Source organism: Anneissia japonica, unplaced genomic scaffold, assembly GCF_011630105.1.
Source record: "Anneissia japonica isolate Jap-2015-1 unplaced genomic scaffold, ASM1163010v1 scaffold7766_len575116_cov191, whole genome shotgun sequence".
In the NCBI taxonomy this organism is placed as follows: domain Eukaryota; kingdom Metazoa; phylum Echinodermata; class Crinoidea; order Comatulida; family Comatulidae; genus Anneissia; species Anneissia japonica.
This window is the reverse complement of record NW_022694700.1, coordinates 160,453-183,541: the sequence shown is the minus strand read 5'-3', so window position 1 is coordinate 183,541 and position 23,089 is coordinate 160,453. Positions and strand designations below refer to the sequence as shown.

The following is a 23,089-nucleotide window of genomic DNA, read 5'->3' as shown; positions in this document are numbered from 1 at the left end:
GAGAAAACACTTATGCCGAATTACTTACATTATCAAGAGTAGTCTGACTAACAGAGTAATCTTCTATTTGCAATACCCCTTTCATGCTCTCGAGGCGCGAGAATAATTCACTGAGCGAGGTATTGCTGAGCATGATGCCGTATTGTAACATGTTATGATGCTCATCCTAAGGCAGAAAAAAAAAACATCCTTAATTTTTCTTACATTTTTGGTTAATAATAATTTTTTAAAAAGCCATTATAATACAGTATTACATAACCTATTTAATCATTGACAGACATGGCTCGTTTGCAGCGAATAAAAAACTAACTGTAAAGTATACAGAGTAATAAAATATTTGAAAAATACATCCCTTGGTAGGATTGTACGTGTTTTAATACAATTCCTCACACACCCCAAGTATGACAATAATGGTAGTTAAAAAAGCTGAAGAAATCTTAATATCAGAAATATTATAATATTACAATACATAAAAGTAATTATAAATACCAATAATAACAATTTGACAATTAGTAGCAAAATATTTATAATAACACAGAATAATTATACACACAGCACAACAATAGGCATGTCCAGATGGCATTTTGTCTTATGGTAAATCCCAGCAGATGTGCAATAAAGCATGCATGCTACTTCAGACAAGCAACTACAAAATGCTTACCCAGCAAAAATTATGTTTATTTACTTCAAACAACAATGTAAATTCTCAGGGAGAGATAAGCACCGCCCATAAAACTGTTACTTACAGTACTGCAAATAAGACCAGGGGTTCCAAGCAGTGGTGGCGCAAGCAGGGGGACGGGGAGAGCATTTCCCCCCTCCCCCCATTTGACAGCCCTGGACCCCTGCCATTTGACGCCACAATAAGTTTGTCAGATCAAAAATTTAAAAATTATAATTTGCCTATCCAAATGATGTTATTTTGTCTGCCATTCCCTCATGTTGTGGTCGAAAAGCACAATTTGGACAACAGTTAAAGCCATAAAACCTCTCAACCCTACAAAGGCATTTTTTATTCCAGGACTCAGACCAAGGCTCTAGTTGCCCCCTCGGTTTGACTCGGTTTGACTCCCCCCCCCCCCACTTAAACATGTCAGACCCTCTGTCGGTTAAAAATATCTGGTCTCCTGGAAATCTAGACAGCATTCCACACTACCGCCAACAAGCAAATGTCTCCCAGAAGTAAAACTATCTTCCACAAATTCATAATATATTTGTAGGTTTTTACTGATCAATATCTCTAGGAAATCAGCCTGCGATGGGTATTAACATGCGTAGAAAATAAAGTTACATGTGTTAAAAAAGCAAATTTGCTATTTAATTTAACAGATCACTCGGAAATGGCTTCTCCAATTTGCGAACCAAGTAAGACTAAAATTATGATTCACAAATACATACCTTGAGTTCTGCATCAGAGAATTCATTAAGGAAAAACTGCTTAACTGGAGCAGTGTTTGGCTGGGGACCTTTGACACGGATGCTGACAGTATATCCGCCACCAAATTTGTTCTTGAGGTGCTGTATACTGCCTAAACATTTGAAACGTCCGTTTACAAGGATTGCAAGGCGGCCACAAAGTGCCTCACACTCCTCCATACTTTGAAACAAAAAAGAAGAAATTACAAAAAAAGACAAAATATAAATATTACAGTACTGTACTGTATATCATAAATCAGTTGTTGGGTAGAGCCAAGTCTTCTTGGCTGAAGACTGGAGACCAGTTATAAAATCTGGCTCTTTTACAGTTTAAAGAACAAGTACATCTTACGACGGTGTACTAGTTCACTTCAGACGCTGTTGTTTTGAAAGGATCAAGTCTCTCATTTTTGAAAGCCATGATAATCACTCACCATACTCTATGCAATACGGCACAATGAATGTGCAAGTTATGCGATAATTGCTTCTCTATACCTTTACCTGATACCTTTCTCTAATATATAATGATATTAAGCATTTTCTATAACTTTGGTTAAACGTGCCCAGCTCATATTGAATATTTCAAATTCTATTGGCAAACATTTATCACAAATGTGTTTCATATTTTAATTTGGAACAACTCTATGCTCCCCTGATTCTAAATTATGATTCCACTACAGAGAATAAATTAAAACCTACCTATGTGAAGTGAGTACAACAGATCTTCCTTCTTTAATCATACTGAGTATTAAATCCCATAAAAATCGTCTTGAATGAGGGTCCATACCAGTCGTTGGCTCATCCTGCACAACAACAACAAAAAAACAGGATCACATAATAAGGAGATAAGAAACAATACATTGGAGGTTAATCAATCTTAAATATAAATATATGATTTTTTTAGAATGGGGCACATATGTGGTTAAGTAGAACAAAATTATGAGGTGATGAATAATGTGGTTCTGAGCACGACATTTGGTGTTTAAATTTTTAAAAATCAAAACACTTTACAGCAATACATAATTACATGATGTAGAACTGTGAATATTAAACATTTTATGAAATCAGTACCCTTTTCAAACATACAGCACATAAATTATTATAGTTATTATTTAATGTTTTATTAATATTAGTATTCAATATATACATCAAATGATTACAAACCATGAAGATAACTTGAGGGCGCCCTATAAGGGCTATAGCAGTGGACAGTTTGCGTTTATTTCCTCCACTGTAGGTGCCGGCAGGCCTGTTAGAATATTGCACAAGAGCTAGTTTTCTGAGTGCCCAGTCCACCAACTAATAAAACAATAATATTAATTAATTTCTTATAAAAACATAAAAAAAAATATTTATGGGAATAGATTTATTTAGATTTAGTAAAATAGATAAAAGAAAATATATATTTATAATTAAATTCTATCAATCAAATTTCAAAACATCTGAATTCAAAATTACATAATAAATAAATTTTTATTTAACTTCACCTTATTTTCATCTTTCTTTGGAATGCCTTTCAGTCGAGCATACAAGTGTAAATGTTCTCTTGCTGTTAGCTCATCAAAGAGAGCATCTAATTGTGGACAGTAACCAATACAGCGATAGACAGCAAGCCGATTCTTCAATATACTGTATATTATTAAACAAAAATTAGAATGGGGTATGCGGGTCATTCGAATATGTTGGAGTGACGTCCCTACCCTATGATGCATAGTTTCCATTGTATTTTATTTTTTGTGTTTCATTGTGTTTGTGCAGATATATTGGCCTTACATAGCATTTGCAGCAATGAAAGAAATTGAATTGAAATCTATGATTTTTTATATTTTAATGGAATAAATATTTTAATATACTGTAAGCATTCCAGGGATTATTGGTGTAGAATTGACAGGTTAGCTTTGTGTGTTTATACAGTTGTTTTTTTTGTATGATTTATTTCAGTTATTGAATGTCATGTAAATGCGATAAAAAGCAATGATGACACCACAACTATAACACGAATTAACGTCTTGTACATTAGTATTAATACCCAAAGCATGCATCGTTCATAAAGCATGTCTGCAGACTCACCTGATTCCGTTCAGGAACGCATCACCCTTGGATATCGCTTGGTCGCCTGTCAACATTTTAAATGTTGTCGTCTTTCCAGCACCATTAACACCAAGTAGTCCAAAGCACTTTGGGAATAAAACAAAAAAACAGTACATGCATTAATAGCATTGAAGCTGCAACATGCTTTATTGTAACAATAACATCTAATACTATGATGGGCTTCATGCAGTATTGCTTGTCAAAGTAGACCTAGGATTAGTTTTATCTAGCACTTACCTCTCCTTGGGGAACTCCAAGACACAACCTATCCACAGCATAATGCTTACTAAAGTATCTCGATTTGAAAACCTGTTAAATGAAAACAAAATGCTATTTTGAACATTTTATTATTATTAATTAAATAAACAAACATTTATAAAATGTATTGTATTGTCTGTTAAGCATTACATTTCAGACTTAACAAACAGAAGCATCCTGGGTACTGTTTATTAAGTCTGAAATATAATGCTCATTAGACATAAGCATTGTGGGTACTGTTTTAAGAGACAGCTAAAAAATGGGGGCCTAAGGGATTTTTTTCTGTCAGCAGCTTAGGAGAAGCTTCATGAATTTATTTCATATACTAAAGCTTGAATCATAGATGTAGGTTGCGCAAAAAAAGCTTGCAGCCCAGCCCAGCCCACAACCCCCCCCCCCCTTCCATTTAAAAAAATCGTAGATACACCACTAGATACTGGCTAATAGACACTGTTGATTAAAGATATAGTATGAAAAATCCTACCATTCAGAAAGTATAAATATTAAATATCCACATACTTTGGTAAGATTTTCAATGCGTAGAATGTCATCGTTTGCCTCTCCGCTCAAAACGCGACGGCGTTCATCTGCGACATCTTCATCTTCTTCTCCTAGATCACGCTTCCTTCCAAGTCTTCTTCTGTGAGTCATTGAAATTTAAGCAATCAAAATTAGAATTAGCATGTGGTTTATGATTAAAATTTAAGTGACTTTTACATGTTAGTTATGATAGATTTTGTGTGACTGTTATAATAATAGATGTACAGTTAGGATAAATACAAATATATTATGAATGTAACAGAGATTCTGAATGATAAATAAGACATATTAGGATGATTTTTGAATGCATAGTTATTAATATTGTGGATGTGGTGGGAAGAAGAACAAGATCATATGGAAGATATTTGTGATTATAATGTTGATGTTACTGAATTTGACTTACATTGGTCTGATGAAGAACTTGTACTCTAATAAAATAGTGAATATAAATGCTGCTAGGCCTTCTATACCCATAATGACATACATTCGTGTCATCACATCCCATTCAAATGGCATTTTAGCTTTATCTTCTTCACCTGGTAACAAAAATAATACGCAAGATTTTTGTTATTTACAGTCTAGTAAAAAAAAATGTAAAAATATGTCCATACTATCAAATATTATTTGACAAAAACCATCTCTGAAGGGTAAAGATTACTTAAAATATGGGCCTGTTTCTGCTGAGCAAAAAAACATGTGTTTTTAAACAGTTATTAAAAAAACATGTTTTTTTCCCAGCAGGAACGGGCCAAAAAACAAAAACATGGTTAGGAATGCATTCTAAAATGTGTGTTTTAACACGGATTCGTTATAGGGTTGGCATTCAGAAAACATGTGCTTTGTAGTACACCTTTCAGCTGTAATGCAATACCGTGTTAGGCATGACCCGTTGGTATTTCCAAATTGACTTTTTTGTTTGTTCGCAGGAATTTCAGGAAGAAGAAAAAAAATGTAACTAACAGGATGACATGCTTTAGGCTTATATAATTTTTCCATACTTCATGGGCGTGGAATTTAATTCTTTCACAGCATGCGCTGTAGCTCACAAGAAGCAAGGTAAACGTCCATTTCCGTAGGTGATCATCATTATAGGCTCCGCCCCCCTACCAATGCTCACATTACAGTGTTTTTATTAGTTGCACTTTTCATTAGAAACGCGTTCCGAACAGATTTAACCATGTTAAAAAGCACGTTTTTGGCAGTATTCAGCAGAAAAATGCCCTATGATAATCAAGTAACTTATTAAGAACAAAGGCAAAAACCTTACCTATTTTATAGTAAAATTCATTCCAAAACTCATTATAGGCCAAATCCATGAGGCCCTTGCCAAGGCAATAGTTGGGGAACATTAAGAAAGCCTTGTGTAAAAATTCATAAACTTCTTTCAGCTCCTACAAATAAAAATTAAAATAAAATCAATGCTTAGTTTTTGCCATCTTTTCAACATCCAATGAGAAAATAAAAAACCCTCTAGGATGACACTTGATTACTTGTTTAATTCATTCATCTCCACTATTAAACATTAATACATTTTTTTCTCTTGCTCTTTCCATTAGGGCATTTATTTTCTACATATTAGTAGACTCTAAAATCGATTAAATAAACCTTTGAAACCCCTAAATTGTCAAAATTTTCGGGGGCTTCGCCACCCTGGACCTGTTTCGCAATGCTCGAACATGCCCACTTGCTCTTGTCGGGGAAACCTTCCCCCTCATCGGGGCTCCGGCTCCACTGTCGGAGACCTCAGACCCTCCCCCACCCCGTCATGCAAATCCTAGCGTCACCCGTTTCTATAGTTAATAAATACACCATAACATATACCTCATCATAGTTGAAGAGCTCCAGCATGAAGCTAGCTATAACCGTGGTGATACCGGTGAAAAGATTGATGATGATAAGGAAGACGTATGCAGCACTGGATTCATTGAAGTAAAATGATGCAGGATACATCATAGGTGTAATGGAATACCTGACAATAAGAAAATGTAAATTGCATTAGAAGAAAATTGCAAAATGTAACCATCAAAGCTCAGCTCATTAGCTGCATAGCCTGCCCTCATACATTAATTTGTTATCTTGACTGATTCTGGCTTGTTTGCTGTGTAAAAATCACGGTCAAGTAGTTAAAATCCTTAAAATCACCATATTTTGTAATTTAGCGCCCCTCGAACTGATCATCAAACCCCCTCCCCCACTTTACCATTGTGCCACCAATCAGCACCCCCATTTCAAGACTCCTAGATATGCCAGTTTGAGCCTTAACACTGGCTGCATCCAGGAAGATCACATGGGATAGAAACAGGCCTGTATCTAGGGTGATGCAATCAAAATAAAAAAGGACATTTTTTTATTTTCTGTATTAAAACTTAAGGGAATCTTACATCATTTTAACCAATATTCTATTGGAACCCTCACAACCGCCTACAATACCAAAGCTCTAATGCAAATGGCTCTTCACATTGTTAGCTAACCAGCTGCGTGTATTCCTTTGTGAAAATGAGTACCGCGGTGTACTAGTTTTCACAAAGCATTTGCATCGCCTCTTGGAAAGAGGGAACTTCGAAATAATTGTTTCCATACCTTCGCTAATTAATCACCGTAATTTAGCTTACACTTATGCATGGAGGGAGAACTTTAAATGTACAATAACCCTTTTATTACCCGACAATGTATGCATTACATAAATAGTTTCATCTTGCTGTACTCCAACATCACCGGCGCATGGTAACAACCAACTGGCAGACCATTTCCAGTCGCACATTACTCTCCATAATGCACCCCTAGTACAATCCGTGACCTCTGGATATCATAATTCATGTTTAATGAATATGCAGGAATGAGTAGGAGCTTATATATAATGACTGCCAATTGACTCACCCATATAAAAGGAAGAGAATGATAACAGCTGGCAGGTTTGTGGGTGATGCGTATGCTGGAATGTTGAAAAGCTTTAAAATGAGGATACAACAACTTGCTGGTACCATGTAGTTCATCTGAAATTTAGAGTTGAAAATGGATTGTAGGAGAATGTGGACATTAGATGGAAGAAAAAAAAACAAATGAATTGTTGGAACTGAGGAAATGGTGCATGGAGGAAATAGGTAGTGAGATATGGACACTAAAAATAGAATTTGATATCTGTCAATGAAAGACAGAAAAGCATATTGAACTTTCTATATACAAGTATATATATATATATATGTACATGTCTCAAATTATGTCAAAGTGTCCGGCGTTTATGTTAACAACTGCAGTGTTATACATAATGCTCTATACTAACCATATCCCACAAGAAATTGCACAACCAGTAGACAGCTGGGTTTACACTACTAATGAACTGCAGATGTTTAGCCTTGGAAGACCGCTCAGCAACGAGGAACACAACAAAACTGGCGGGTACAAATGACATTGCGACAATGATGAAGATTGAGATGACCATATTCGTACCCTCTTGAACACTGCCAAAAACAAGAGCAAATATTCATGAATAAGAAACCTATATCAAACTGAAGAATATTTATTAAACCAAAAAAAATGATGCACGTAAATATATTCTTTACATTGAACCAATAATTTCATGTTAATATGTTTTAATTAATTCGATAAAGTGTATCTTATTTTTAAATTGGCTGGTAAAGAAGTTATGGATAATGAAAGACTGTGCAGTAATTCACCAAAACTTGAACTTTAGTTCTCAGTAGACAGATACTGCTGGGAGCACATTTTTTAAAATTATTTAAAATCGATTGATATTAAAGCAAATCAAAAAAGCTATGCTGATTGCTTGCGTCTCTAGGAGTATTGAAAGGGGGCTGATGATGGGGGAGACCAGGTGAAATGGGAGGGCTCCATGATTAAGCAAGGAGGGTGGGAGTTGGTAAGATAAAGTGATATGAGGTGATTATTAACTACTTTGAAAATTTCCAGTAAGGGGACACAGGGGGAGAGAGCTTTCTGGGTGAAGGACATGGTCCACCCATGCATCTCTGTAGATACTCGCCGTTTGGTTGTGCTTACATGTAGTCATTCTCAATATTGTAGCTGGTTTTGTTCATCGGATGGTTGATGGCGGTGATGCCATATCCTGCCGGGTTGCCATGAATATCAGGATCAAGGTTTGCACGCAGTATAAGGTTGTTAATTACGTTGATATATGTTGGCATGCTATGGAAACCTTTGTGGTTATGGAAGGCCTGTGGATAAAATGAAAATAATAATAAATAATAGAGAGGGTGAAAACAAAATCAACATTAAGTAAAAGGAATGGTTAACAGGTTGGGAAACAGATATATATTATACATTATCTATTTTTCTACAATTATTGACTGATTGATTGATTGACTGATTAATATCATATAATTATTTCATTATTATTATAAAAAATAATTGCACACAAAATCTGACAGCATGATAAGCTTGGAGGCCTAGCAATATGTGCTTAGACCTCACCAATAGAGATCCTAGGTCTATAAATAAAAACTCTAAGCTACAGTAGCATTGACAGCATTAATTAAGAGCTTGAAAAACAATGAGTTGACAACAGAGGCCTGGATGCCTAGAAATATGTAATAATACAATATTAAAAATACATATATAGTGTCGGTATTTGTTTAAAAGAAAACGCTCATGATGCTCCACCACAAGAAATTTGATTTATGTACGTAGAAATTATGGAACCAAGAAAAGCACAAAAGAAAACCAATTACATATAATAAGCCATACACGAGTGAGCTAATTATTCTATAGTGAAACATTTATTTTTGTGGGCTTATGGTTTCTGCTTAAAAATTACACAACCCAAAGTCTTTAAAACCATAAGTACGGAATGGAATCAGACTCTCAACTGTCGTGTCAGGGGATTAAAATATTATTAAAAATAGTATTACTGACTCTGATGTCACAACAATGAAGTTAGCATATGTGGCAAAGACAAGCCAAACCACTCACTCGTCGCAAATAAGGTTTTGGAGATAATGGCCAAAACATGCTGGAATTTCAAAATTTGGGAAATCTATTTTATTGCACTAAACTAACCTTTATATATCTATACATCATGCTATGCTCTTATTTTCCTCATTTTCAATGTTAAAACAACAATTTTTAACGATTTGGTGATGGTTTCTGCCTAATTAATGCCTGAAATCGTAAACTTTGAAGGCTGATTTCTCAAATATTGTTCTTTAAACAGCAGTATGTTTAAACTTATGTAACTTCATAACGAAGTGTCGGATTTAAATGATTCTTTTACCATTTTATAGCTCCCATTTTACTGTTAAATTTTAATATTAATAACTAAAAATTGATTTTTCCGACGAGTGACTGGTTTGGCTTGTCTTTGCCACATATGTAAAAACCAGGTACCAATTGCTAGCTGCTTGCTTACCATAGCTGCATTTCTGACGGCAATCTTACGGTACTCTGGTGCTGACATATCCTGATACATCTTTGGCACGTATTCACGAACATTACCAACAGAAAATGCACCATATCTATCACAAAAAAGAGAAATGTAAAACCTATGTGAATAGGGTATAGTTTTTTATAAGTGCAATTTTTTAATTCTCAATGTATATAAACATTACACAAACTGTAACGGTAGTCATTTTCAAAAATAGAGCTCTCTACTTTTTGTTTTGTTTCTCTCGGTTGATTTCCCATCGATTTATAATCAGGCGGTAATGAGGAGGAATAACTCGATTTCCTACTCCAAAACAAGACATCCATTCGTATAAGCCTTTATGAAGAAAGCCCTACAGATTTCATAAATTCGACATTGAATCCAAAACCTTTAACTTGAAACCTGAAGATCAGAAATGCAACAGCTTTCCAGTGGTAGCAATGTTGTAATCTATGTAACATCTGTAGACTTAATATGGATGTATTTAGGCCAACTACTAATATAACAATATCATGTAGGCTGTTACCTTGGGTGGTTATCATGGCTATTAGCAAGACCTAGGCTTATAGGCACACAATTAGTCTAAATACAACCTTCAACCCTATGTTGTACTCTTCAAAGTTAATGTATATATGATATTCATTGATATACAGTTTAACCTTGCGATAAATTGTAGTTCATAGCCAATTATAGATGGCATTCTATTCATACAAAATAGAGGAGTTAATGAGTAAATTCATTGTCAGAATTCATCCTTGAATTGTAATCTTCACTTTAATGAAACTGATTACGAATGGATTGGGTAAGTATTTTTTATTTACTGTTTTCCAAATAGTGTGGTGCTTGTATGTTGATCACATTTAGGCTCATTAAAGCACTAGCCTATACTACTAAAACTTGTATTGCATTATTGGTTGGACAGTGTTTATACAAGCGTTTTTGGGTATCTTAGGAGTAAAACTATTGTACAAACCAGTGGTAATTATTACATAGTAATTCCTTGATTTATGGTTACAAAGTACTCTTTTCCCCCAGATAATATATACAATGATAATTACACAGTAGAACCCCCTCCTTTGGGACATCCCTATTAAGGGGACACCCCTATTACAGGGACACTTTTTTGGCCATGAAGTGAGGGAAATGTATCTTATAACACTATAGCAAACCCCTATTAAAGTGGGCACTTTTTTCAGTCCAAAAGGTGTCCACTTAATAGAGGTGGTAATATTTTGCTTTTATATTTCACCTTATGACAGGAATATTGCCATGATTTGGAAAAAGGCAGTTATCTCCAAAATCCAAGTTTTTGAGATACTGAGCAAAACGCATTTGTCATTAGCCTTTTGTACTGGAGATAATGCATAAATATTATGTTTATTTCATATTTCTGGACATTTTTTTGGGGTATATGATCAATTCACATGATAGATTACATCTATAGGATGCCCTAGAACCAAAAAAAAGTGGAGTTAATGCCTTTTTCCAAATCACGGCAGTATAGCCCAAAGCCCTTAACAAAGATGATACCTACAACATTTTCTGCTTACCTGTGCAACCTATATTTGTCTGTAGTGTAGAGTATGTACCGTGTGATATTCCGCCTGTCAACGTTCAACATACGATCACTTGTGATCACTTTCATGACTTCAGGGTAAGGGCTACCTACTTCAACCGGACAAGAGAATCCAGTGTTATCATCAGAGCACCTACATGTAATCTCTCGCACAGCACCTCCTATGGGTTAAAGGTCACATCATATCAAACCAGAACATGGAATAAACACAGGGTAATAATAAACAGATTGAAGAATATTTTATAAATATTAATCTCCCTACTTACTATAAAACACTAAACATGTGAGGCTGTTGTAAGGTTTTTTTTTTAGAACAGGAAATTAATTAATGATATATAATACATTTTTATTAGAAACCAGGCTGATTTCATCTGGCACCTCAGATGAGATGATGTGTAGATTTGTACAGTCTGAATTACCACATGACTAGAATTACCATGTTTTTAATTGTGAAACAGAACAGATAAAAAACATTATGATAAAAATACAAATTAAGGGTATATTATATTATGTAACTTTAGGTCCATAAACAGAATGAAAACCATGCAATAGTATGACAATTAATATTTAAAAATTAATTATACAAATAAAAAATATTAACATTGAGGATTTTATCAAACAGCGACCAGGAGTGTAACAGGAATCTTTGTAACACATCACATGGAATTATTAAATAACCTTGACAACACAAAGTCCTGGAGACCAAGCCCAAAATAGTAAACATCTCTACCTACAAGTTTACCTCTGGTGAAAAACAAAAAAATGAATTAGTTGTGCCTATTTTACTGTTATTATTTAGAATGATGTCAGGTGCATATTGAATATATCTACACCAAGAAAGGGTTAGCAGTGGGGCAAGGAAAGACATGGACTAAAATTAATCAAGTAGGGATTGTATTTGAATTTGATTTTACTATCTTGCATATTTTTAGTCTCTACATCTGACACATAAACATCTAATCATAGGTTAGTAGGAAACACAAAAGGGTTTGTTACTTTGAAAAATGGCACAAGAGAAAGTATAATACATACTCCAAGCATTGAAAAACACGCTAACGTGTTGGGATTCAATTTTCATTTCGACATTAATTATGTCATCATCATGTCATGTCCTGATGATGACATAATAAATGTCGAAATATTGAATCCCAACACAATGGCATGTATTTCAATACTTGGAGTATGTATTACACTTTCCTATCTGAAATTAATCAGTGGACCTTTCAGCGCAAGAGAGCTCATAAAGAAAATTACTGTAACTCAATGTAGCATAATATCACTCACAATTGAGTTGTAAGGGCTCACTATTACACAATATCACTCAGTATATTGTTGCATAACAAAAGAAGCCTTTCATAGCATAACTTGACGATAGCAGCTCTACTGATGTTAAACAATAGCTGAATTATTTAGCTTCTTTCTATTATTTTGAAAATTAAAATCCATCCAACATGATCACAATTTGCATTTTCCATCCTTAACATACAATTAAAAGTTACAAATTACAATAAAGGGATGTTTTTATTATTAGCAAATTGGCAGGTAAGGCCCTGTCACAGATACACTCAAATATTAAAAATCAACCCCACCTCTGCATACTACTACAAACCGCCAATGAATGTGTTAAACTATGTATACATTGTGCATTCGCCTGGCAAAGTTCCAGATGGGTTGGATGTATCTGGATTAACAAAAGACAAGAAGAATACATCCAACATGCAAAACGTTCAAACAGCGTATACTCAACATATATTAGCGTAATTTGTTACGCACTCAAAACGTATCCAAAATTTAAAATCAACCTCAGCGTAACTCAAGCTAATATAACATATGTAAATCATATCATGAACAAATTGCAACTTACGAGAACGTACAAACAAATTACCAAAAATGTCGGAGACACACATAGCTTTATTCGCTACATTGACAGGGCATTTAGGCAGACAATGACATTGAAAAAAATCTTGCAGTAATTTGTGCTTCTATGCATTAACAATACAATTACCATTACCAGAAAATAAACAATTTCTAAAACCGAGATAAAGAGGCAAGAGAAAATAAAAACTGTCTGGCAAAACATATTCCCTAATAATTGTCAAGAATATCAAAATGAAAATGTAATCTATATGCACATGCTAGCATAACTGCATTCAAATCAGTCTTTTTAAATTTCAAATTAAAAGCCATTTTCTATGCCATCTATTGTAAAAGCAATGGACATATATATAGTTGTTATGTAGATACATAAAGTGAACAACAAATAATAAAAATATGAGTTGTATAGTGCTCATTTCCATTTTAACGAAATGCTCAAAACACTTGAAAAAAATAAAGAGTAGAATAAGAAGAATATGAAAACAAAATCAACCATTCTTCCATAAAACCTAAGCCATGTAGAAAAAAAAAACTTTTACATCATACCTTGCATTAAAAAAAAAGTGATTATTTATTAGAGAGCTTTTGTTATCTTGTTCAAAGAACCAATTCACTGAGAAAACTTCTAGTTCCCATTTCAGTTCTCATTAAAAAAAAAAAAAAAAAAAAAAGCTTTGACTATCCTATTTTCTGTTCCTCCTGAATCGAACTCTTGGTGGTAGCACAGCCTACTGCAATGGCACACGCATGGGCCGTGGTGTTACAATGGCTGATGTAAAGGTACAGTATGGCTAGGGCCTGGTCTAGGACAAAATACATTGATTATGTGAAAGTGTGAATTGCAATTAGTATTAACATGTTGGCTGCCAGTGACTGTGTACTTGCACACAGGGTGTTGCCAAGGGCGCCAGGGACGAGTATACTCGTCAAAATCGAGTTAACGCTAAAATTCTAGCGTTTATAACTTTTTTGTTATAGTGTACATTGTAGAACAACAAACTGGACGGCTGGTAGTTCGGGGAATATACACCTAGACGATAACGTACATATGACGTATGTCTGTTGTGTTATGTTGCTGGTAGTACATTTGAGCAGCACAAGTGGGGGCGCCCTTTGAACATATACACACCCACGCAAAAAGCGGACGAGATAACTCGCACTTGGCATAGTCAATAAAACGTTCTATCACAGTGCCGTCGACAAGTATACTCGCCCCCTAATATTTTCCCACCAATTTATTAGACACATAATTTTGATGATATGTGACTAGATAAAATTTCAAAAAAGTATGTTTTTTACATGTAAACTTGTTTAGGCATACGGGAAGGAACCTTAAATAAAGGTCTGGCAGTCAACATGTTAACTATGATTTTCTCAAGGTAGTATTAAAATCATTTAATATAGAGTAAAACCAAATCCCATTGAAATGTTGCAAATACAATCAGTTTCTTTTTCTCGATTTATTGCCCAGGATCCAGCAGCTAAATCTTGGGTTTTGAGTGTGAGAAAACTGGTGACATCATATACAAATATATGCACTTTTCTCGGTGGGGGTGGTTGTCAAACAAGATAACGAAAGCTCTCAAATATTCACATTACATCTCACATTTGCTGTCATATATCAACTTAAAAGAAGATTCTGTTTGTTTGTATCTAACAACATGCTTGTACATCAGGCTTTTATTCGAAATGTTAGAAGAATTATAAAGATGAGGCATGACTGCTGCAAATTAACACTTTACTATGTTTTACTCTGAAAAGAGAATCTTAACATTTGTACTTACTGGATGTACCATTCTCGTTCCATTGTTCTAAAGTAATTAGTATAAACGAAACGAAGATGAGACAAAAAGAAAGGATAACACCATTTCAGTAAAAAAAAATGGGATGATGTTTAACTCCAGCAATACACATTGATAAAAGTGATTGTACTGTTGGTTATTTGGTTGTATTTATCCAAAATTGGTCTGCTGCCCTGAAGACACGAATCATTATTTTTATGACTAGGTCAGCAGACATAATTTTACAAATTCTAGTGGGAAAAATTATCACAGCTGCAAAAAGTACTGGTTAAATTATTATTGTTTCTAACTTTGATGTTATTTTTTTTTTTTTTTTTAAGAAAATGTTTTGACTTCAAATTTTTTGTGAGAGTTTGGCCTGAAATTAATATCCAAAATTTCACCATAAAAGCATTTAGAAGGCTTTCAATTTGATATTGCTGTTTTTAAACAATTTAGTTCACTATATTGATACTATTCTAAATATAAAAGTGATATCATGCATGTGACTGTGACGGCCAGAAGCATTCATTGGCCTGGTGGATTGGTTCAAGCCATGTTCATGCTATACACTCATATAAGATTATTCTCAAATCTACAGTATAAATCTATAACAAGATGTGTTTAGAGAAACTTCAGACAATGGGATCAACAAAAAAATGCATGATAACCAAGAATGACTCAAAATAAACATAACAGCTTGTAATGTATTGTGTTATGCCTACCTTAAGTCTCATAAAGGATGACAGTCCTATGGAAAAAGAGCAATAGCATAGACAGTCTTGAATAAAGCTTATCAACACAAAGAAGTCTTACCAGGTGCTATGGGCGAATACTTGGTCACTGGTTTTGGTGGTTCTGGGACGTAGTTTTTTAGCATGTGACCTTTCTTGAAAGACTGTCTACACATTGAATCGTAGTACTTATCCGTGAGTTTAATACTGGACGAGTAATTCAACTCTTTTAACTGCACATCAAGAGTACTGTTGAATGGTGTCTTCACGACACATGTCGCACCCACACCGCTAGGCATCTTCAAGGTTTCAGTAAGTTGTTCAGGCGTTGCATCGCCATATATTGAGTGATATATTTTAGCATGTTGGCGTGGGTTCAGTGCTTCGTTCGTATGAGGAATGAAATTCCCTCTTGGGTTTGTTAAAGGGTGGTATTGAGAAGGGGTGAGTATAAGAGGCGGGAGATCACCCATCAGAGGGGCAGCAAGTGCCACCGTCATAGCAACACAGATAAAGAAGACTGGAAGCAATAGTTGGGAGAATAGTCCTTTGCGGTTGCGTTTGATGTGATGAAGACGTTTGACAAAAAGTGCATAGAATTGACTTGTGTACAGAAAAAATCCGGTCACGTAAGTAGTGCTGATGTCCAAACCTTCACCGCTCTCCACTTCTGAAAGTAAAGAAAATACTGTTAATGTTTTCTGATTTAGTTCAGCCAATAATAAACATAGATTTATTATTGGCTGAACTAAATCAAAAACATTTAGTTCAGCCAATAATAAACATACAGAAGATTTACTATAGCAACACAGAGTCCGAAGGTCAATTACCTGAGAGTTGATGCATCAAAACAGTAAAATAGTTTGACCAATAAAAACATGGCCATGCAGAACACTGGGTCCTAATTGAGAACTATGTGCCATTAAAGCCACTGATCCGTCCATCAGGGTAATGAAGAAATAAAATACTGTAGATCATACTACACTGACAACAGAGGTCAAAAATAAAAATATTATTAAATAGTGTGAAATTTGATTGAATGGTTGACTGTCATGCGAGACACGGATCTCGTAGATCTCACCTAACCATATTTTGATCTCCATATCTCTTAATTAGTATTATTAATATTGCTACTAATTACAATAGACAGAATTAGTGACCAAACCAAAGCTGTTATAGTGAGTATAATATCAAAACAAACCGCTGTGGCAGTTTTTTAATACAGTAATAAGCCTACACTCAAGTAAATTTTGACAGTATTTAAACTCCATAAACTTCTTTATCTGTAAATTTTATCATAATGTAACTCATTGAAAAGCCTTGGTAAATATTTCTTTAATAAATGTCAGACTTTTGACCCATTAGATCTGAAATGGAGTGAAATAAACAGATGAAAAACTTGAACGTGTTTTCATAGCCTCGTCGCGTGAACATGAACCAAGCCCTAGACTACAGAGGTATGCCAACAACGTTCTTCTGACTCATTGGCCATCGTAGTCAAAAGAAACATCTTATTCTACAATTCAGCAATTTAAGTTTGTCCAATAGTTTAAATAGTTCATACAGAAATTGCAACAAAATGACTTGGTGACAGTATTTAAGCTGAATGTGATGACGTCATCTTTGGTGACTAATTCGGTCTAATGCTTATCATTAACATAACATGTATTATAACCTATGGGAGGTGTTTCCTCTGTTTCAAGGAGAGGTACATCATCATCATCATTTAAGCTTGATCCAGATGACGTGCTTGGTTCTTCGTTCACATCTTGCAATTCCATTTCAGATGGACGGCAGCTGCTATTTGTAAGACATCCAAACCAGGAGTTGGATGACTTCTTATCATCTTTCATGGCTGAAAACAAGCGAAGATAAAAGGTAAATTTTTAAAAAAAGGATATATTTTACATTGTTCTTATCCATAATAATAGTTTTACTATTCTTTACTACAAAATGACTCATAAAACTGCTAAAATAAATTAACTATTTTTCTTATTTTGATTCTTGTAAAAATGTACTTTATTTAAAATAAGATATAATATTCAAAAGCTATGAATGATTGTGAGCTTGCTTTCTTTTATTTCTTTATATACTTTTACTTAACATGTTTCTTTTATTCACTTATTTTAATTCAGTTACATTCATCTTAACTTTGAAACAGCAAGCTCACATCCCTTTTTCCTCAAATACTTTTGTGTCTTAAAAAACAATCACTTCTGCAACATACAAAAACTGGAGTCTGGCATTGACATTGGTATCTATAAGAATGGCAAATTATTACAAATTCAGTAAGATTTAAAGTTGACAGCCGTTAGCTTCCTCTTTTCAAAAAATATTGAAGATAACTTACTTGCGCTGTTAGCTCCTGTCTTCTCTGACACCTTCAGGAACACATCCTCTAGAGATGTGTCCGCCAGTCCATAACTAGTGATCTCTAGGTTGCTCATATTTTCTTCAAGAGCATTGAAGAACTTCTCAAACATGCCCTTGTTCTGAGCATCAGATGGCAGGATGTAGGAGAGCTCTTGGATGGTTTCTGATGTCAGCTCGGCATTCCTGATGTAGGTCTTAATGAATGAGGTGACGGTAGCCTCTGAGGCATTGGAATGGAATGATGCAGATGTTTTTGATGCATTTAAAGAATCACTCAATGCAGAGTCTGAGAAAAAGAAACACAAGTTAAACACAACTTTTTAAAATAAAAGAACATTTTATATTATCACAACTGATCTTTAGAGCTAAAAAGATATTGATGAAAATTTAATATACAAAGCTTTATTTGTACACTTTATTGCTTCTAAGTGTACAGTTTTTGACATCTCTGTGGAACATTAAATATAATACAACACTTTAAGAAGACTTACACAATCAACACACAGCACAGCACAGCTGCCTGAGTTGAGTTTCTTTTATCCTAACTTAATATTAATAATGATATAATACACAAAGGCTTAAATAAGCATTGTTCATAAAATTAAACTATTTAGTACAGTAATTAAAAAATACAAGTCTGTCACTGTGGACACTAAAATAGAATGTGGTGATTTTTCAAGGGCTCAAATGGTCAAAATTGGTGAAAATACCAATTTAAGATTCTACGTTATAGTACCACAATACTGTACTTAGTCTGTGGATTTTCCAACCAAATCCCATGAACAAATTATCTAACTGGAAGAGAAAATCGGGCTAATAAATTAAAATTACAAATTCTATTACAACATAACTGCTGAAGTTTATTACTTTTAGAGTTTCACAAAATTGCCGGCTATATTACACAAAAAGAGAAGGGAAACTGAATGTACACTATTAAATTAAATTAAATATATATTACCACTACTTATGCTCCCGTTAGATGAGTCAGTTTCAGAACGTCTTTTGACGAGTGTCAGTCGATACCCATCACCAAAAGTGGCCTTCAAGAACAGTGAACTGCCGCAGCACTTTAACTGCCCGTGAGATATGATTGCGATACGGTCTCCGAGCAGATCTGCCTCATCCATATGATGCGTTGAGAGAAGAATTGTTCGACCTAAAAATGATTTAGAAGTTATGCAAGTATGTTTAAATCAATGGTATTCTCTTTTAATTCGTTGTTTTTTTTTTTCTTTTAATATAGCATTGGCATGTTTAATAGTCACCCTGTATGTCTGTAATGTTAGTGAATGTTGCCTACTAAATAATAATGCACTCACATATGCGGGCAAATTATATAATGTCAGGTCAAATTCTTAGCCAAACTTAGGCTGGATTTCAACTATGTTTATTGATTTTGTTTTGTTTTATAAAAAAACAACACACTCACCACTTTTGTACTTCAGTAGGAGCTCCCAGATAGCTCGCCTAGCATAAGGGTCAACTCCTGAAGTTGGTTCGTCAAGAATAATTGTGCGAGATCCACCGACAAATGCAATTGCAACTGACAACTTTCTCTTCATTCCACCAGACAACCCTTTAACCTTCTGTTTACGCTTCTTCATCAATCCAATATCACCGATCACTCTGTTAAACAATATGAAAACAATAAGGATATAAATGTAACTTGGAAAGAAATATAAATTGTATTCATAAACATTCATTCTGCATTAACAATTTTAGTCTACCAAGAAACATTTCAAAATATTGTAAATGAAGAACATGTCTGGTAGCAAAAAGCTGAGTAGCAAAAAACTTGCAGTAAACACAGAGATGACAATGTGGTAGTAGGTAGCAGAACTTTTGAAAACAGGTTAAGTGCCACCATATCAGGTAGCAGTGACTACAGTAAGTGGCATGAAATAATCGCAAATAATGTCAGGCGTGACCTGGTATGGTCTCACACTCAGCATAAACATATCTCAGTGGACAAGTAACAGAAATCCAGAAAAACATTGTTTTAATTACTGGACATACAAAAACTACTTAACTCTAACACCCATATTCTTAAAACGAACTTTAGTCGAACTTCACTTAGTCTTAGTTGCAACTTCAACTTCAAGTTGTATTCACAATCAATGTAGTCAAAGTTCTAAATACGACTAAATAAAGCTGAAGACACCTGGCAAGCAACAACTATCAAACCAACCATTGAAAAGAGCTAATTTTAATAGCAGACGAAATTTTAAAGATCTGGTATTACGCGAATGAATATTAATCTGCCGTCTGTCTTTCAAAAACATATTTCCTCATAATTCATAATAGACCATTATTCGTCTAACTAATATTCTATAATAATAACTATATTAGTCGTTAACATTTAACAATATAGAATATGATTTGTCACTGGAAATTTGCTTTCTTTGGAGAACTATTATATTGGAGGTCGAGCAAGGGTGAAGCTATGTGACAGCAACGCGAGGGGATTTTGTGCAAATCAGGAACCGTTGCATGTGGCCAGCAAAACATGTTAATTTCGCCTTTTGGAAGCTAAACGTAATGGCCCTTTTCTTGAACACATACTGGAGATACATCAGACCTATTTATATAATCGTTTATATTCAATTCACTTTATTGTAAGTTACAAAAAGTACATTTTAAACATATAAACATACGAACATACGAAATGACGTGATTTTTGAAGTTTTAGCTCAAACTACGACTAAAGTTCGTTTTAAGAATAATGGGGTTAGCATAGCAGTTAAGCGAGTAGTCGTATGGTTTTCAAAAAGTTCAAGCTCTCTCCATAAATGACACTGGCAATATTATATTATTAGGTGGTTGAACACTGCTGAAGGTCACAGCTAAAAAACATTATCGAGTGAGGAGTCAATTTGAGTGGCTTAAACCTGGCAGACAATCCAGCTTGAGTCACATGGTGTGAGGAATGTTTCATGCCTAGCATGAGCTCAAGCCAGGTCAGTTACGCAAACAATTAACATTCCACTGAACTTTCACTTCTTTTTAAATACTCATTAAGACTTCTGGATTGCTGGAAACAATGTACTACATAAAAATTCCCAATCAAAGACATGAGCAAATGACCAGCATTGGATTGGAATCACAACCTTCAGAGTGCCAAAAAATGCACCTGATAGGCAAACCAGTCACCATTAGTCAAGAAATCTTACTTGTCCATCTCCTTCTTGATACAGCTGCTTGGTGTACCCTTCAGTCTTGCATAAAACCAAACATGCTCTTCAACAGTTAATCTGAAAAAAAAAGAGAAAAAATGTTTTCAAAAAGGTAGATCATTATTTAGTATACCTCTCGTCCACATTCATTTAAAATTAATGTACTTTGCTTTGTTCTACATTTCTTCCACATCCAACATCAATAACTTGCCAATTACAAGATGAAATTCTAAATTCAAAATCATTAATTAAATTCAGAACTAATTTTAATTCTAAAGTAATTCACATTATGAGGCTTGATGGAGAGGAGTTGACTAGCTTGCTTCAAATCCGAGGGTTCCCGGTTAAAATCCTAATAGCAGGATTTTTTCCACATGACTAAAAACAACTCCACTCCCGAAGCAACATCATGAGTCACCAGGTACTCAATGCGTGTCCGACAGTCATCAACTGTCACGATTCTATAGAGAACGCAATGCCATGACGTGCACGCAACAGATCGTTTTTAATGATGGTCCGTTCAGACTGTCAACGACAATTAACAGACGGCGTTGCATCGTCAAATGCAGGGAGCAGGGTTGGATCCATCGACCGAAGGTCGTACGACCGTCGTACGAAGCTGTTTTTCCCGGCTTTAGTTTATAAAGCATATCTAGGGCCTGTGGGGCAAGAGTAGGTTGTTACTGTACCTGTTAACCAGTAAAAGGAAAAAAACATTATTATTTTTTTGTCAGTCTAGTTGTTCTTTAGTCTTTAGAATTCTGATTGTTTTTAAATCTAGGATTAGTACACAGGACCTCTAGATTGAATGGCATGGCCTCTTAACCACCAGCAAACGGGTTCCACCTCAATAGAACAGGTACAGAAAAATCTACAAGTACTTAAATACATTTTTAACTTTATCTTCTTTAATGACTAAACAAATTTTTGAATGCTTTTAAAGGTAGAAGACTGACTTGTCAAAGAGTGCGTTATGCTGGGGACACATTCCAAGACTCTTCCTAATCACCAGCATGTCCGAGCGGATATCATTGCCATATATGGTCGCTGTCCCATTAGTAGGTGGGAATAAGCCAGTCAGAATGGACCTATATAAAAATAAATAGAATATATGATACAATAAAGAAAAACAACAAATATAATATTGAAGCACATAGAGACAAATGCTACTATACAAGAGAACAAACATTGTCATATCAATTAATTTATTTAATTATAACAAATGCAATTGAAAATGGTGCTAAATACACGAATAAAATAAAAATTATTATTAGAAATATACCAAATATTACACTCCAAAGATTTATTGTGTTGAACAATGACATAGCAATACAGCTCTTGAACTTACATCGTGGTGGTTTTGCCAGCCCCATTATGTCCCAAGAATGAGGTTATTTGACCTTCGTACAGGTTCAAACTAAGGTTGTTGACTGCTAGCTTCTTGCCTGTCTTGTACACTTTGGTAAGCCCCTTGATTGACACACCCATGTTCAAGTGGTATGGCTCTGGTTCCATATGAGGGCCTACAGAGGAGAAAAAAAATAAGATTAAAATTACTCCTTTTATGCTTATATGTGTTAAGGGTCGATTCTTGTTGATAAGTGAGTGCTATTATAAATGCTCTTCATAACAAAATAAAATTCTTGCTATATTATATAACATTATGGTGTGTTTTTAATTTTATTCATATGTTCATAGCCAGTGTATTTAGAAACTATATGGGTTAAAGAGGAACAAAAAATTTAAATCTGATCCTATTAATAACTATTTTACATCAAAAGATCAGTATAGTCAACATAAACAGATTTTTTTTTCTTCTTGAAAATAAGCAATTTGCACATGTGGTACAACAGTGGAGTTGTAGGCTTCCAATC

At 34.5% G+C, this 23,089-nt stretch overlaps 1 protein-coding gene across 4 annotated transcripts in view; it reads right to left on the bottom strand.

Annotated features, from left to right (window-relative positions):
* Positions 1-23,089, bottom strand: part of LOC117101163 (ATP-binding cassette sub-family A member 2-like) — an 86,967-nt gene that overhangs the window by 1,041 nt on the left and 62,837 nt on the right. For 2 of the 4 annotated variants that reach the window (XM_033241046.1, XM_033241045.1), the window contains exons 20-44: positions 22,564-22,738; positions 22,172-22,303; positions 21,213-21,293; positions 19,472-19,668; positions 19,001-19,198; positions 18,020-18,328; positions 17,345-17,524; positions 15,752-16,339; positions 14,939-14,965; positions 11,254-11,440; positions 9,689-9,794; positions 8,323-8,498; positions 7,586-7,763; positions 7,183-7,298; positions 6,127-6,274; positions 5,573-5,696; positions 4,709-4,841; positions 4,285-4,405; positions 3,745-3,816; positions 3,487-3,593; positions 2,904-3,045; positions 2,581-2,715; positions 2,116-2,219; positions 1,399-1,597; positions 29-166 (exon numbers count right to left, since the gene is read on the bottom strand). In XM_033241046.1, the coding sequence (XP_033096937.1) occupies positions 29-166; positions 1,399-1,597; positions 2,116-2,219; positions 2,581-2,715; positions 2,904-3,045; positions 3,487-3,593; positions 3,745-3,816; positions 4,285-4,405; positions 4,709-4,841; positions 5,573-5,696; positions 6,127-6,274; positions 7,183-7,298; positions 7,586-7,763; positions 8,323-8,498; positions 9,689-9,794; positions 11,254-11,440; positions 14,939-14,965; positions 15,752-16,339; positions 17,345-17,524; positions 18,020-18,328; positions 19,001-19,198; positions 19,472-19,668; positions 21,213-21,293; positions 22,172-22,303; positions 22,564-22,738 (4,073 nt within the window). The remainder of the gene's footprint in view (positions 1-28; positions 167-1,398; positions 1,598-2,115; positions 2,220-2,580; positions 2,716-2,903; positions 3,046-3,486; positions 3,594-3,744; positions 3,817-4,284; positions 4,406-4,708; positions 4,842-5,572; positions 5,697-6,126; positions 6,275-7,182; positions 7,299-7,585; positions 7,764-8,322; positions 8,499-9,688; positions 9,795-11,253; positions 11,441-14,938; positions 14,966-15,751; positions 16,340-17,344; positions 17,525-18,019; positions 18,329-19,000; positions 19,199-19,471; positions 19,669-21,212; positions 21,294-22,171; positions 22,304-22,563; positions 22,739-23,089) is intronic. The other 2 variants (XM_033241047.1, XM_033241048.1) reach the window with 2 other exon arrangements.